A 13,702-nucleotide genomic window follows, 5' to 3' on the forward strand; every position below is an offset into this window, starting at 1 on the left:
GGTTTTAAGTTAAACCAATAAACGGCCGTGGCTCACCGTGATGGCGGAGTTGCCTCCAAAGATCCCGACAAACATCGAGTGAAAGAATCGATTCCAACACAATGTTGAGTCACTTCTGGCGGCGACTCGACGCCTTTTCCAGTCCAACGATCCTCCAGCGATCCTCCAGAGATCCTCCAACGATCCTCCAACGATCCTCCAGCGATCCTCCAACGATCCTCCAGCGATCCTTCAGCGATCCTCCAGCGATCCTCCAGCGATCCTCCAACGATCCTCCAGCGATCCTCCAGCGATCCTTCAGCGATCCTCCAGCGATCCTCCAACGATCCTCATTAATCCTCGATCCAAAGTTCCCGAGATTCCATCCGCCAAATCTTCACTTTTGGTGTTTTTTTTTACTTTTTGTCCTCAGCAACAACCCGTAATCAGACAACCCAAAAGGAACGGAGGGTTCGAGTGAACCAGGTGCCCGACACACCTGTGTCTGCCTGCTCATCACCCCGTGCACGCCAGCTAATTAGTACCTTCAAAATAAAAGCTCGGCCAAATAAACTTACACAATACTAAATATCGAACAAACTAAAGGTGAATTCCTCAAAACTAAAACACAATAACAGGTGATTAAACATTACCAAATACCTCCAACGGTGGTAACACGTTAGTTTCAGCAGTTAAGTATTGATTGAGTGATTGATCAGCCACTAACATGCTGCTCCCAGTTTTAGCCACTAGGGGGCTCTGTCGCCCTCGTGTGTCACATCTACATAATTCCCATATGGGAGCAGCAGGTGGATACTGGAATTATGTTGGAAGATCAGAAGCAACCCAACATGGTGAGATGTTTCCTCCAGAGTGAGTTTGGGTTCCTGAGTGGGTGTTGAGCAGTGGCAGAGTGGACGCACGCCTCGTTAGTTCGTCTAGATTACGTTTGTGTGGCATTTGGCACTCGAAGAAAAATCTGTGGACCCCAGCACACATGGTGTCAGACATGTGGCCGTCCAAGACGCGCTGGTCTGTGGCCGCAGCAGAGGACTGGAGGGTCTGTTCAGGACCCGGGTGCACGAGTAGGGTCATCCAACTCTTCACACGGGGCCCTGCCAAGAGCTGGCCTTTCACCCACAGGGGTGTCCTGCTGCTGCCTGTATGAGGGTGGGATCCTTAGAGGAGAGCCTGCAGGGCCCCCTGGGGTTAGAGGAGAGCCTCCAAGGCCCCCTGGGGTTAGAGGAGAGCCTCCAAGGCCCCCTGGGGTTAGAGGAGAGCCTGCAGGACCCCCTGGGGTTAGAGGAGAGCCTGCAGGACCCCCTGGGGTTAGAGGAGAGCCTGTAGGGCCCCCTGGGGTTAGAGGAGAGCCTGCAGGGCCCCCTGGGGTTAGAGGAGAGCCTGCAGGGTTCACAATCCACATTTCTGTTTGCTCCGAAGAGGGAAAAGTTGCCCCTTCTTGCCCCCTGTCGAGGTGCTTAGTTCTAAACAGTGTGATGAAGGAAATGCAAGATACTCCTGATGTGTTCTAACCACAACCTTCACTCCAAGCAGGTGGAAACAAATAAATGTCAGACAGTGTATTGAAAATAAATCATATTTTAATATTGGTTGTGCATATTTGTCTTTCCTCCAACAGCTACATCGCTGATCATCTCCTTCGCTGAAACCATCTCCGGCTCCTCTTCTCTGGACCTGTCCAACGTTGCCTTGGATCCCTGATGGACCCTCTTGCGTACAGAACCTCCACATTTCCAGACGTCGTCGTGCGTCTCCGTGATGAAACCAGAGTCCACTTTGTTGAGCTTCACTTCTGCGTCTTCATAGCTCTTCTGCACCAATAAAAAACCTCATTTTTTCACTCCAAACATGTTTCACAAGCAGGCTAATGATTATTATTTTGGGGTTCGATCAAGACACCAACAAGATTTCATAGAAAACATCCGTCACATAGAAAAGCAGGACAGGTGTCCCTGCTGACGCTCCCTCAGTCTGACCTAAACATCGAGTCCCTTCCTCCTTGGTGGTCTCAGTCCTTCAGAACCGGCTTCTTCCCTCCAGTCTACGATAACTGCTTCATGTCGTACACCATCACCTCGGGTTCCTCCCCTTTGCTCTGGCTCAGGCTGCTGCTGGGGGCATCGCTGGCTCCCTTGCGACCCTTTGGAGGAGGGATGGGAATGGTTCCTTCGCTGGCGCCCTCTGCTCCTTCTTGGCCCTCTGCCACAGTCCTCTCCTTCTTCAGGTTAAGTTTGGCCGGGACGTTCTTGGCGATCGTCTCCTTCAGCCTCTCGCCCGACTGCTTCAGCCTCTCGCCAGACTGCCGGATCTTCTCGCGCCTCTCGGCTGTCACGATGCGCTCCCCAAACTTGTTGACCCTGCTCCCGAGGTTGTCGCGAGTCTTGCTGATGTTCTCCTTGGAGAAGGTGGCTTTGAAGCTCTCGATTCTGGTCAAGCCAGTCTTCTTCATGCGGTTGGCACCCGAGGAGTCCGCCTCCTCCACCACCATGTACTCTTCGTCTGATTCTGAAGGCGGCTCAAACTTGTCAGGTTCCACATCCGCTCTTTTGGTAGCGCTACAGCTAGCTTCTGCTGACTCGTGTCCAGGCGCGAGGGCCTTCACCTCCTGGTCACCCTAACAAGAAAACACAGAAGTGACAGTGGACCTGAAAGGCTTGTTTAACCCACTCATATATCTCACGTTATATCTTTAAATGGTGAATATTTCTTTGCGGCGCCTGCATCGTTTCAATCGGTATTTTTAGCGGTGCTGTTGGAGACCAGGTCCTGACTGACGTCACAGACCTGCTGTGGGGGAACACAAGCACCAGAACTCTACACAAACACTCGCAATTCTGATGGGACTGAAATGTGTCCCAGTAGAATATGTTAGGAAGAAACCTGTCGTGTTAGCATTAGCATAGCAACCACGTTGCCATGATCCTGCCTCCAGAAATAACCTGCAGCACCTGTTGGTGCAGCTCAGCCAAAGTTAACTTGTAGAGCAAATCACGACATGATGACATCCAGTGACGGACGATATCACATGACAGGGATGGAATGTTGGAACGCCAGCCAGGATTTTTAGATGTTCCATATTTACTTTCACGACAGGCTTTGTTCCAAACCCCAGCTGATTGTTGGCTGCGGCTAAAATCAGTAGATTAACAAAAGCAGTTAAAACGAGGAGCTTTGATCAGCGTGGAGCTCCTGCTCCTCCAGGTGCGTCTCCTTCATGTGCTTATGATTCAACATATGATTATATACTGTGATATAGGATTAAACTCACGATGGGATCTGAATCCCTGCAGCATTGGGAACGTCTCCACGTGGACGCTGGCTTTTGCTTTTGAAGACAAACTGTTGTTCACACTTGTGTCGGAATGTTCACAGGCGGAGCTTCCGGGCTCCACAAGAACCAAAATCTGGACACGGGGAACGTTCTCAACATCCCTTTCCACACCAGCTCCAACACATTTGTAAATTTAAAGCCGTCACCTCACCCGACCCCTAGGGTGTCATGATTATTATCATTATTACCGTTATGAGCGTCGTTACTATCATCAGTATTAGTAGGGATAGTTTTAGAGCTAACAAGGCTAGTTAGCAGGTTAGAGTTGAGGCGCTCCCCGAGTGGACAGGGAGAGGGAGGGATGGAGGGCGAGAGAGCAGAGGTCTATATTAGGAGGTGGTCTGGAATAACCTCCATCAGCTGGCACATTCATGCTAACCCTCAACCTGATCCTGCTCACCCCAGATTTCTTCAGAAAAATAGCTTCATGTATTTTTTATTTTAGAAAGTTTGGATTTCTATATATTTATGCATAGAAGCACTTAGGAGATATAGCTCAAACCTTTGAGAGAACCAGCTAATAAAAATCCACCAACGACCATCAATCTGTTAACTGCATGACGTCATCCTTTAAGGATCACGTCAGCATGATAAACATTATCTTTAAAGCCATTTTTATTACCATTTTTAGTGATGGAGATTGAATAGATTTTAAACTAGGGCAGTTTTGAACTCAACGTTATTATATTAGCATTAACATTAGCATTAGCATTAACAATCTTAGTGCCGACATCTCTTTTCTATCGCATGACAGTTGCCTGATGCCAAAATAACCATCATAACGCAGCTGCTTAAGAACGTGTGTGAGTGTGTGTGTGCGTGTGTGTGTGCGTGCGTGTGTGTGTGTGCTGATTATGCAGCTGTTCAGCTTCATGCTTTGATGTGAAACATTTAAAAGAGGTATTTTAGCATCTTTCTCATGAAACTACGGTTTCCTTTACATTCATCTTTAAATTGTGACCATCCAGCACCAGAAGGAACGGGTCCGGACTCAGAAGTTCCTCCTACCTGATAAATGACCACTCTGAACTTGTTCTTGGCCAGCAGGTCTGCTTGGGTGGCTTCCACTTTCTTCACCCGGATGTTCTGCGTCTCCACGCGCACTCGCACGTCCTTGATGTGCCGGCTGACCTTCCGGGTCTTCTCCAACAGGCGTTCAACCGTGGAGCTGGTGTTGGCGTGGTCGTTTGTTAGTTTGACCACGTCTGCCTGGATGGTCTTCACCGTGCTTTCAAGCTCCAACTGGCGCTCCTCCATACGCTGCTGTACATGGTGGACGCCATCCATCAGGCCCGCCACTCGCTCCAGCAGCGCCATGATGCCGCCTACATCATCACCACCTGCTGACAGGCCCGACTTGTCCGTCATCCTCCTTGGAGTTTGTGTTTGGATCAGAGGTTTGGGTTTGGTCTGAGAAAAGGTCCAAATCAAGAAGGAAATCTGGAAGCAGCAGGAAGACTGAACACATGAAGGTTCCAGAGGAGAACCGGAGCAGTTGGGTCGGACTGCGACCCACCCGAAACCCACCCCAATAAATAACGGGTCCACCCAGAGGAGGAGCTAGAGGAGGCAGGGGAGGGGCTAGAGGAGCTGGGGGAGGGGCTAGAGGAGGGGCTAGAGGAGGCAGAGGAGGAGCTAGAGGAGGAGGCTGAAGGAGGTTAGCTCTAAATTTATCTGGACGGTAACGTGAGGCCTGAACTCCGGGACCTAAATGTATTTAGGGAGGTGGAAACCCCCGGCCTCATCCGTCGAAGCCCTAATCCCTGGGCTACGCTCCGATTTGGCTCCCTGATGCGCAGCTACATCAACACCTCCAAACTATAAACACCATCGGCGTTGCTGCTTTCGAGGTTCTCCAACACCGCTTGTCCCACGTTGAGCCTGGTGCTCCTCACTCTGGATCATCTGGACTGTCTCCAGAGGTCCTGAAGGTCTCCAGAATACTGCTGAGGGTTCCAGGACCAGCGTAACCTGGTTGCAGGCTGATCGGGGGTCTCCAGCTGTCCAGGAGGCCCCGCAGCTGCTGCCCGAGGCCACCTCGGCTATATTTATCTGCGCCCGGCTTCACGTTCAGGTTTCAGTGGTAAAGGAACCGAGTGGGTGTGAGGAACGGCGCGGACTGATCCCAGAGACGGAGCAGAGATGGACCGATGCAGAGGCACAAACGCCGACGGTTCCGTGAAGAGCTCGTCTTTTTGGACCGGTGCTGGTCAGAATTCTGTAGATCTCCGCTGAGTTGAAGCTGCAAACGTTAGCCGACAAACTTCGACGGCGCCGACAACGTTGTTTTAAGACGCTTTAACACTTTAATGTATTTCATCTACAAGAGAACAAACATTTTTACGTATTTCATGCAACACTTACAGTAAATTGGGATGAGTTCTGTAGCTTATTCGTCTAAATGTTCTACCACAACAAAAGCACCACAACACTTCTGTACCATCGTTACGACCTGATAGGAAAACCTCAACAAAGACAAAGTTGTTTAAATTATCATTGACTTCAAAAACACACAAACACTGGAATCCATTTCCAGAATGGCGTCAGCAGAAAAATCGAATAAATGGAACCACAACAATCTGTAAACGTTAGCTTGGACCTTTTTAAACTGTAGAAAAAAGAGCATTTTGGTTTTCAGGTGCGACTAAATATACAAAAAATATCAAAATTTATCTGACTCAAAAGACAACTCGATGAGATCCACAAGAAAAACCAGCATCCACACACTCTACCGGTGGGCCCTAGGGAACCCAGCGGCACTAGTGGCGCCCCCTGGAGCAGAAAGGCCTTCAGAACACCAAAGAGGGTCGATTCTGGACACGTGGGGACAGAGAGAAGCATCAGATATGAAGAAAACTCCCTGATGACGACACCTGGAGGCTCAGAGGCTCCTCTGCTTCCGCGATGTTACATTATCCACGACTTTAGTGTCAGAGGGGATTCCGGTTCAAGCTAGCTCACGCCCAGCAGGTTAGCGCTCAGCTCATTTATCCTCTGTCACCAGGACCAACATTTGCATGGGTAGCACAAGAATGAAGCAAAATCAAGCAAATTCTGCAGGAGACGTCGCTACTCGTGTCGGGATGAAAGTTTAACAACAGTCAAAATGGAGCTGCTTCACATTCAACAGTTATCCTGAAATCAGAAACATGAAATATGCATCTCACAAAGTAACATCACATTAAATTCTCTAGGGACTTAAAAAACAACCTGAAGAAATCAAAAAAAGATTAGCGTGACTACGAGAGGGTCCACAGTGTTCCGGAGTCTTAGGGGATGGCAGCATCGTCAGAATAAAGGAACAGTGAGCAGATTTTCAAAATAAGGCCCCGGAAGAGAAATGCAATTGAAAAGAGGCACCAGAAAGACATGGAAAGTGTCCGAGATTTCATTTGTTCCTTCTTCTCCTGATGGCTACATCATCCTGGATGACGTTCCCGACGCAAAGTGACCCAGGTGCTGTTTCTGCCGCCGCCCCCGCTTCGTCTTATTGCACCTCCTGCAGGACACAGCAGGAATTACACCTCCAACACTCACCTTTTCTCAACAAAAGTGAACAAAAGTGTCTTTTTCAATGCATTATAGACTTGTATAGCAACAATAGTAAGACTGTAGATACCTTGTGAAACACATCACCACGGCAACAATGATGGCAATTTGTACGGCTCCAATGATGGAAGCTATGAGGACGTAATGAAGCTTCTGGCCGCTCGGAACCACGTACAGAACATTAAAATCCAGCAGCTGATCACACTGAGGACCCCCGTACGAGGACTCGCACCTGGCACACGCAGAAAAACACTCATTCAGATTCATGTCACATGCAGCAGGACCACCAGGACACGCGTGGACGGACGCGTGGACAGACGCAGACGGACGGGCGAGGCGTGCGTACCTGCAGGTGGCCATGTTGTGTCTCATCTCACACTTGCCATGCTCACAGAAGTGCTGGTAATTATCAGGACAGGGGGCGGGGCTGTCCACAAACTCCTCCCCTTCCCCAGGTTTGAACATAGCTGGAACAACAGATGAAAATGTCTGAGTGACGGTTCACCAGCGTTCACCAGCGTTCACCAGCGTTCACCAGCGTTCACCAGCGTTCACCAGCGCTCAGGAGGCCGTCTCACCGTTCAGGTCCGGCTTGGCTTTGACGCCGTTGTCCTTCTTGGTTTTATCTGGAACCACAGAAGAAGAAGAACTTTTCAGGGGCGTGTAGATGCACCGCTGCACGTCCGAGAGCCTCCTTCATCATCTCCTTAGTTCTGTTCGCTCTCTAGTTGGTTACCTTGACAACGTCCAACGTGTCTGATGTCGATCTTCTGCTGTTTGAGGCAGGAGGCCTCGCGCACGTGGCACGGCGTGTCGTAGGTGACGCTGTCGCTCCCACACACGGGGTTGTCATTGTGGCCGTTACACACGATGTTGCACATGCAGCTGGACACACACACACACACACACACACACACACACGCACGCGTCATTTAACAGTCTGGTTATGCACAATAATGTCAACTTTCCATTAATAATAGTAGATAATTACTTTATGTTAAAATGTGTAAAATATTAAAGAGTGAATCAACATGAAAATGACCTAGTAAAATGTTACTACTGTGTGTGTGTGTGTGACCCTATGTGTGTGTGTCCTGTGTGTGTGTGACCCTGTGTGGTGTGTGTGTGGTGTGTTGTGACTGTGTGTGTGTGTGTGTGACCCTGTGTGTGTGTGTGTGTGTGGGTGTGTGTGACTGTGGTGTGTGTGTGTGACCCTATGTGTGTGTGTCCCTGTGTGTGTGTGTGACCCTATGTGTGTGTGTCCCTGTGTGTGTGTGTGCATGTGTGTGTGTGTGTGTGAGACCCTGTGTGACCAGGGTGTGTGTGTGTGTCCCTGTGTGTGTGTTGTGTGTGTGTGTGTGTGTGACCCTGTGTGTGGGGTTGTGTTGTGTGTGACCCTGTGTGTGTGTGTGACCCTGTGTGTGTGTGGTGTGTGACCCTGTGTGGTGTGTGTGTGACCTGTGTGTGTGTGTGTGTGTGTGTGTGTGACCGTGGTGTGCGGTGTGTGTGTGTGCGGTGCGTGTGTGTGTGTGCGTGTGTGTGTGTGTGTGTGTGCGCGTGTGTGTGTACTAACAGCACGTCCTCTGAGTCTTCGTCACACTCGGCTCCAAACTTGCAGTTCCCACATTTGGAGACCTTCTTCATGTGACCCGATCCGTCATCATCTTGTGATACAATAACATAAAAGGTTAAACGTCTATTTATTGACAGTTTAAATAATCAGTGGTTTTAATCTTGGGGACTTATTTTAAAGGTAAACTCTGATTTACAGCTTCAATAAGCACAGGTGACGTTGAAGAGCATCAAAGAGCATCAAAGGTTCTTACCTCCATCAGCTGATCCTGATCCACCATCTGAAACAGACCCAGAAACTCCAATACGTCATCTGCATGTTTTACGACATACCTACAGCTACAGGTGTCGCTAGAAAGAAACAGTGGTTACCATGGTAGCAGGGTCCAGCTGATTGGACCGTGATGGCTCTTTGCTTCTTACAGGCAGCTCTCCCCAGGAAACACTCGTTCTGGTACGTGTCTCCGTTAGAGCCACAGACTGGGACGTACTTCTTAGAACACTGGAATCATGATGATAGTTACCACTAGTTACCACTAGTTACCACTAACCAGCACCCACAGGAAACACTGGCGTCCTGGGATTCTATGCTGATTTCCAAGGGAAAAGAATAAAAGCAGAACATGATTTGACCAGCTAACACACTTATTTGTGGAGGACCATCTGGTTTAGGGGAGACTGATTTATAACAATTAAGACAAATGTCTTTCAGTCCTAAACTACCCCGAACAAGGGTAACTACCAACTACCAATGAGCTGCAAGCTGAGAGGGAGAGAGAGGATGGGGGGGAGAGAGAGGGCGAGAGACATGGAGGGAGAGAGGGAAATGGAGAGAGAGGGAGGGAGAGAGAGAGAGGGGGAGGGAGGGAGGGAGAGAGGAAGACAGAGGGAGGGGGGGAGAGGGAGGGAGAGCGAGAGTAACTCACCTGGAACAAACATCTACATTTGATGTCCCCTCCATTCTCCTCACAGGTGCCACCGAAGCGACAGGTGCCGGCGTCACACACCCGCAGGTCACTTTTCTTCTCTGAGAGGTCTGACGGACACACACACACACACACACACACACACACACACACACACAGTCAGCGGCTGGTCCATCACAGGTGACCCACCTGAGACACCTCTGGGGCGTCTGCTCACAGGCTGGTGACCTCAGATCACCAGAGAGTTGCAGTTTAGTCTCTGGTCAAGATGAACCAACACAAACGATTCAGGTGTAATTTCCCAAGCATGAGCCAGGGATGAGAGGGTCGTGGCCCCTCCCGTCATTAGGAAATTCTTCAGATACCCGATCAGAACTCGCTGCAGTTCCCAGAACAGCTGATCTGGGAACTGCTGCTGCTGACGAACTCCTCCAGCGCCTCCACCAGTGACCCAAACCACCTCGTGGCCTCAGACGTACTGACAGAGACGGTTCCGCCCAGCAGAGACGGTTCCGCCCAGCAGAGATGGTTCCGTCCAGCAGAGACGGTTCCGTCCAGCCGAGACGGTTCCGCTCAGCAGAGACGGTTCCATCCCCAGCAGAGACGGTTCCGCCCCCAGCCGAGATGGTTCCGTCCAGCCCGGGTCCATCCCAATGCACATTCCCAGTTATTTGGTTCCCAACAGAACACCAACAACCCATCGGACCGTCACTCCTGTCCCTTCTTGCTTCTCTGAAGCTTTTAACCACCGATGGTGGAATCTGCTCCAACATTTTCCCCTGAGAACTCCCCCCCCCCCCCATTCGGCTCTCGGGGGGGTCCACAGTGGGTGAAGGCCGGTCCCCCCTGGATGAGGTGCCAGCTCATTGCTGGGCCCTAGATGAGCATTTGTGGGTTCAGTACCTTGCTCAAGGGTACCTGGGCAGTGCTCTGAAGGTGTCCTGGCACCTCCCCCGACCAGAACCTTTGGCACTGGGGCTGGAACCAAGAACCCTCCGCTCCTCAGGCCAGAGCTGCTTTTCTCTGTTGATGAAGAGCGTCTGGATTGTGTCCTGCTCAGGAAGCCCCAACACACAGGAACTGTTTACTCAGCAGTTTCATCAATCATCTGAGGCCCTGGTGAGGTCACGAGATCCCTCAGCTGATCCCTCAGATGATCCACCAGATGATCCACCAGATGATCCGTTGGCCCACGGGTCCTCTACTGTTCATCTACGACACACGCTGCTAAACTAAACATTTTTCTATACAGTGAATCGAGAGCAACACACACGTTGTGTGTCCGGGGTTCAAGACTGCAGCTGTTTCACCGTCGTGTCCTCACAGAGGTGGTGAAACCTGCTGAGATTAACCGGGTCACAGGATGAGGAGCATCTGCTTCTTTGGTTCCTGCTTCACTTTTGCTGCTTCCTACAATCAATTAATGACTAGAACGATGAACGAGATCAGCACGGCTGCACCCTCAGGCTCCATCCACGCTCCTGTGCCCTGGTTGTTTACTATTATTGGATGTAGTCTGTGTACTTTGACTCATTGGGCTGATGTGTTTTGTCTGTACTCTGAAATGTAACAAAAGCTCAGTAACTTCCACCTCAACTGTTCTGCAGCACTTTCACTGATGTGGCAGCGTGATTTTATTGTGTGATGCTCAGAGGGTGTGTTTATTTAAGATTGTATTGGCACCTCCTGTGTTCTGCATTGATTTCAGGACGTCAAGCTCACAAACGTCTGGCAGGGGGTCGACTGGTGTAAGAGCTCTTTGCTGCAATTTCCCTTTTCATCTTTCAAAGTGGATTTTCGGTCCCGTTTGAGCAAATAAATTAGCCTCTTCATTCTATGGCCTCGGTGTCTGCCCCTCATTCACGCTGTTCTGTGGGACAGGACGCTTCTAAAGGCCCAATAACGTTGCAGTTTACTGTAGAAGCTGGTTGCAACTGATCGGATTTCTGCATTATAACCATTACGATACATGGTTGTAGAGGACCCGGACGCAGGCCAGGACACAGTGGCTGCAAGGGGAGCAGGAGCAGTCCTCCAGGAGACCACGAACAGGAGCGGTCCTCCAGGAGACCAGGAACAGGAGCGGTCCCCCAGGAGACCAGGAACAGGAGCGGTCCCCCAGGAGACCACGAACAGGAGCGGTCCTCCAGGAGACCACGAACAGGAGCGGTCCCCCAGGGACCAGGAACAGGAGCGGTCCCCCAGGAGACCAGGAACAGGAGCGGTCCTCCAGGAGACCAGGAACAGGAGCGGCCCCCCAGGAGACCAGGAACAGGAGCGGCCCCCCAGGAGACCAGGAACAGGAGCGGCCCCCCAGGAGACCACGAACAGGAGCGGTCCTCCAGGAGACCACGAACAGGAGCGGTCCTCCAGGAGACCACGAACAGGAGCGGTCCCCCAGGAGACCAGGAACAGGAGCGGTCCCCCAGGAGACCAGGAACAGGAGCGGTCCCCCAGGAGACCAGGAACAGGAGCGGTCCCCCAGGAGACCAGGAACAGGAGCGGTCCCCCAGGAGACCAGGAACAGTAGCGGTCCTCCAGGGCATCAGGAACACAGGAACAGGAGCGACCCTCCAGACCAGGAACAGGAGCGGTCCCCCAGGAGACCACGAACAGGAGCGACCCTCCAGGAGACGCAGAGCACCAACACACGACAGCAGAAGCGACCAAACACGAACAGACACCCACACGAGCCAAACAAACACACACCCCACACGAACACACACCCTACCAACACCAAGGAACCCGCACAAACACACTCCCCACACGGACAGACACCCCGGCACTGACAGGGAGGCACAACCTGCTTAAATAGGCAGCAGATGTAATTGCCTACAGGTGCGCCCACCTGCAGTGCCAGCTGCACCCAATTGAGCTCAACACCGCCCCCTGCAGGCCAAAGACACACTCAAACCAGAAATCCCAACACACTGTGCTAAAATATCCTAAATGTCCTAAAATATCTGCATTTCCCTGGAAATAAGGCGATGCATAAATATTACCTCTTCTTTACTCTCCACCACTTAAATTCTGCCATTTGAACGTGAGCTAAAGACACAGTCAGTGGCTGGTTTAACATCCCTGGGCTGGTCCACCCTATAATTAACCCAAAATACACACACAGTTCAAGGGTAGTTCTGTTGTCATGACGACATCATTAATATGGAAGGGTGATTACTTCATTAAAACCGTCTAATCTGGTTGTGTTTAACCTGAAAACAGACAACCAGAGACGCTTGGAGGAGCCCTGAACTCCGATGCGGGGCTCGAAGGGAGATCGATGTCTCACCTGGACAGTCGCCGGGCTTCCCGAGGCCACAGTCCGGGCTGCCGGCGCTTCCACCCCGCGGGAACGAGCCACGGACTGCGTGGAGAAAGAGAACAACCAGCACACACCAAGAGCAGGAGAACCGGGCCTCTGGTACCATGTTGGGGGACTTTACGGCGACGACGTGTGGGGTCAGATTAGAAAAGTTAAAATCAGAGTCGATTCCGGACCTGGAAGGAAAACAAAACCAGGTGTTTCTTGGCTGCTCCGGAACTTTAACAACCACCGGGAGAATATCCGTGTGAAACCATGCAGAAAATATGTCTATGAGCCTGCAGTACCAGCTACCGGATCCCGGAGGAGAGCTGCTGGGACCCGTGACAACAAAGAGAAGCAGGCCGGGGCAACCCCCACCCCTCAGAGTGCGGAGCAAGCCTCCATCCCCGGTCTCCGCTCGCGCCCCCTTTAATGTTCTCCGGGCCGTGAAGAAACCAACCGAAGATCGGAGCTTTCAGTCAGAACACAGGACACGGGGACACGGGGACGGGTTCGGTGAGCTGGTCCGAACCTGGACGCTTGTGTGCGTGTGAGGGTAATCAACAAAGACCTGGTCACGTGACGACGCAGGCCCCTCCCACCCAGAGCGTGTGTACGGAAGCCCAAATCTGCCAATGTTGCCCTTAATTTAGGCGGGACTCGGAGTTTTAGCAAAGGCAAAAAAACATCAGAATTTTATAATTTCATTACAATGCTGTTCTGATTCTTAACGAAAATGTCCCAAAACATATTTTAGTAAGTAACATAATAGGTTCTGTCATTTGTTACGTGGGTAGTATAAGAAACACAGGAGTTATTCTTTTACAAAACACTTATTCGTTCATAAGTGGGTCATTATTATAAACGGGCAGTATGGCGTCTATATAACTCCAGTCAGTAGATGGCACTGCCGGGCTGTAGAGGCAACAGGAGGTCGAAATGTAACCATCCTGAGTATAGGTAAAAAGAGCTGAAATTAATTCGTTAATGTCTCAAATAACCAGTTTTCTGTCCACGGAA

At 50.9% G+C, this 13,702-nt stretch overlaps 2 protein-coding genes across 4 annotated transcripts; both read right to left on the reverse strand.

The window, feature by feature from the left end:
• Positions 1–1,560: 1,560 nt before the first annotated feature.
• cavin4b (caveolae associated protein 4b) lies at positions 1,561–4,855 on the reverse strand. Of its 2 annotated transcripts, XR_008946768.1 has the most exons (3): positions 4,340–4,855; positions 1,977–2,614; positions 1,561–1,811 (listed from the first exon to the last, which is right to left on the reverse strand). XR_008946768.1 is itself a non-coding variant. In XM_057012372.1 (2 exons), the coding sequence occupies exons 1-2, from the start codon at positions 4,697–4,699 to the stop codon at positions 2,042–2,044; spliced, it is 933 nt and encodes a 310-aa protein (XP_056868352.1). In that variant the 5' UTR covers positions 4,700–4,855; the 3' UTR covers positions 1,561–2,041. The 2 variants fall into 2 exon arrangements, 1 of the variants encoding a protein (XP_056868352.1); XM_057012372.1 differs by having other exon boundaries at positions 1,561–2,614.
• A 759-nt stretch (positions 4,856–5,614) lies between these two features.
• On the reverse strand, positions 5,615–13,261 carry LOC130513583 (tomoregulin-1-like). Of its 2 annotated transcripts, XM_057012370.1 has the most exons (11): positions 12,988–13,261; positions 12,668–12,876; positions 9,379–9,488; positions 8,825–8,954; positions 8,707–8,733; positions 8,454–8,544; positions 7,617–7,765; positions 7,459–7,506; positions 7,227–7,347; positions 6,951–7,112; positions 5,615–6,830 (listed from the first exon to the last, which is right to left on the reverse strand). In XM_057012370.1, the coding sequence occupies exons 2-11, from the start codon at positions 12,804–12,806 to the stop codon at positions 6,746–6,748; spliced, it is 1,062 nt and encodes a 353-aa protein (XP_056868350.1). In that variant the 5' UTR covers positions 12,807–12,876; positions 12,988–13,261; the 3' UTR covers positions 5,615–6,745. The 2 variants fall into 2 exon arrangements, with proteins under 2 accessions (XP_056868350.1, XP_056868349.1); XM_057012369.1 differs by having other exon boundaries at positions 12,668–13,261.
• Positions 13,262–13,702: the final 441 nt, after the last annotated feature.

Source organism: Takifugu flavidus, chromosome 17, assembly GCF_003711565.1.
Source record: "Takifugu flavidus isolate HTHZ2018 chromosome 17, ASM371156v2, whole genome shotgun sequence".
Taxonomy (NCBI): domain Eukaryota; kingdom Metazoa; phylum Chordata; class Actinopteri; order Tetraodontiformes; family Tetraodontidae; genus Takifugu; species Takifugu flavidus.

Bases quoted from the DNA above. Each gene is read 5' to 3' on its own strand.
- LOC130513583 (XM_057012370.1), bottom strand. From the start codon at position 12,806: ATGGTACCAGAGGCCCGGTTCTCCTGCTCTTGGTGTGTGCTGGTTGTT. The intron at 7,507-7,616 runs GTAACCAACTAG...CTGTGGTTCCAG, and splicing joins ACACGTTGGACGTTGTCAAG to ATAAAACCAAGAAGGACAAC. The intron at 7,113-7,226 runs GTACGCACGCCT...TGCGTGTGCCAG, and splicing joins CACAACATGGCCACCTGCAG to GTGCGAGTCCTCGTACGGGG.
- cavin4b (XM_057012372.1), bottom strand. From the start codon at position 4,699: ATGACGGACAAGTCGGGCCTGTCAGCAGGTGGTGATGATGTAGGCGGC. The intron at 2,615-4,339 runs GTAGGAGGAACT...TTTTCTTGTTAG, and splicing joins TCAGAGTGGTCATTTATCAG to GGTGACCAGGAGGTGAAGGC.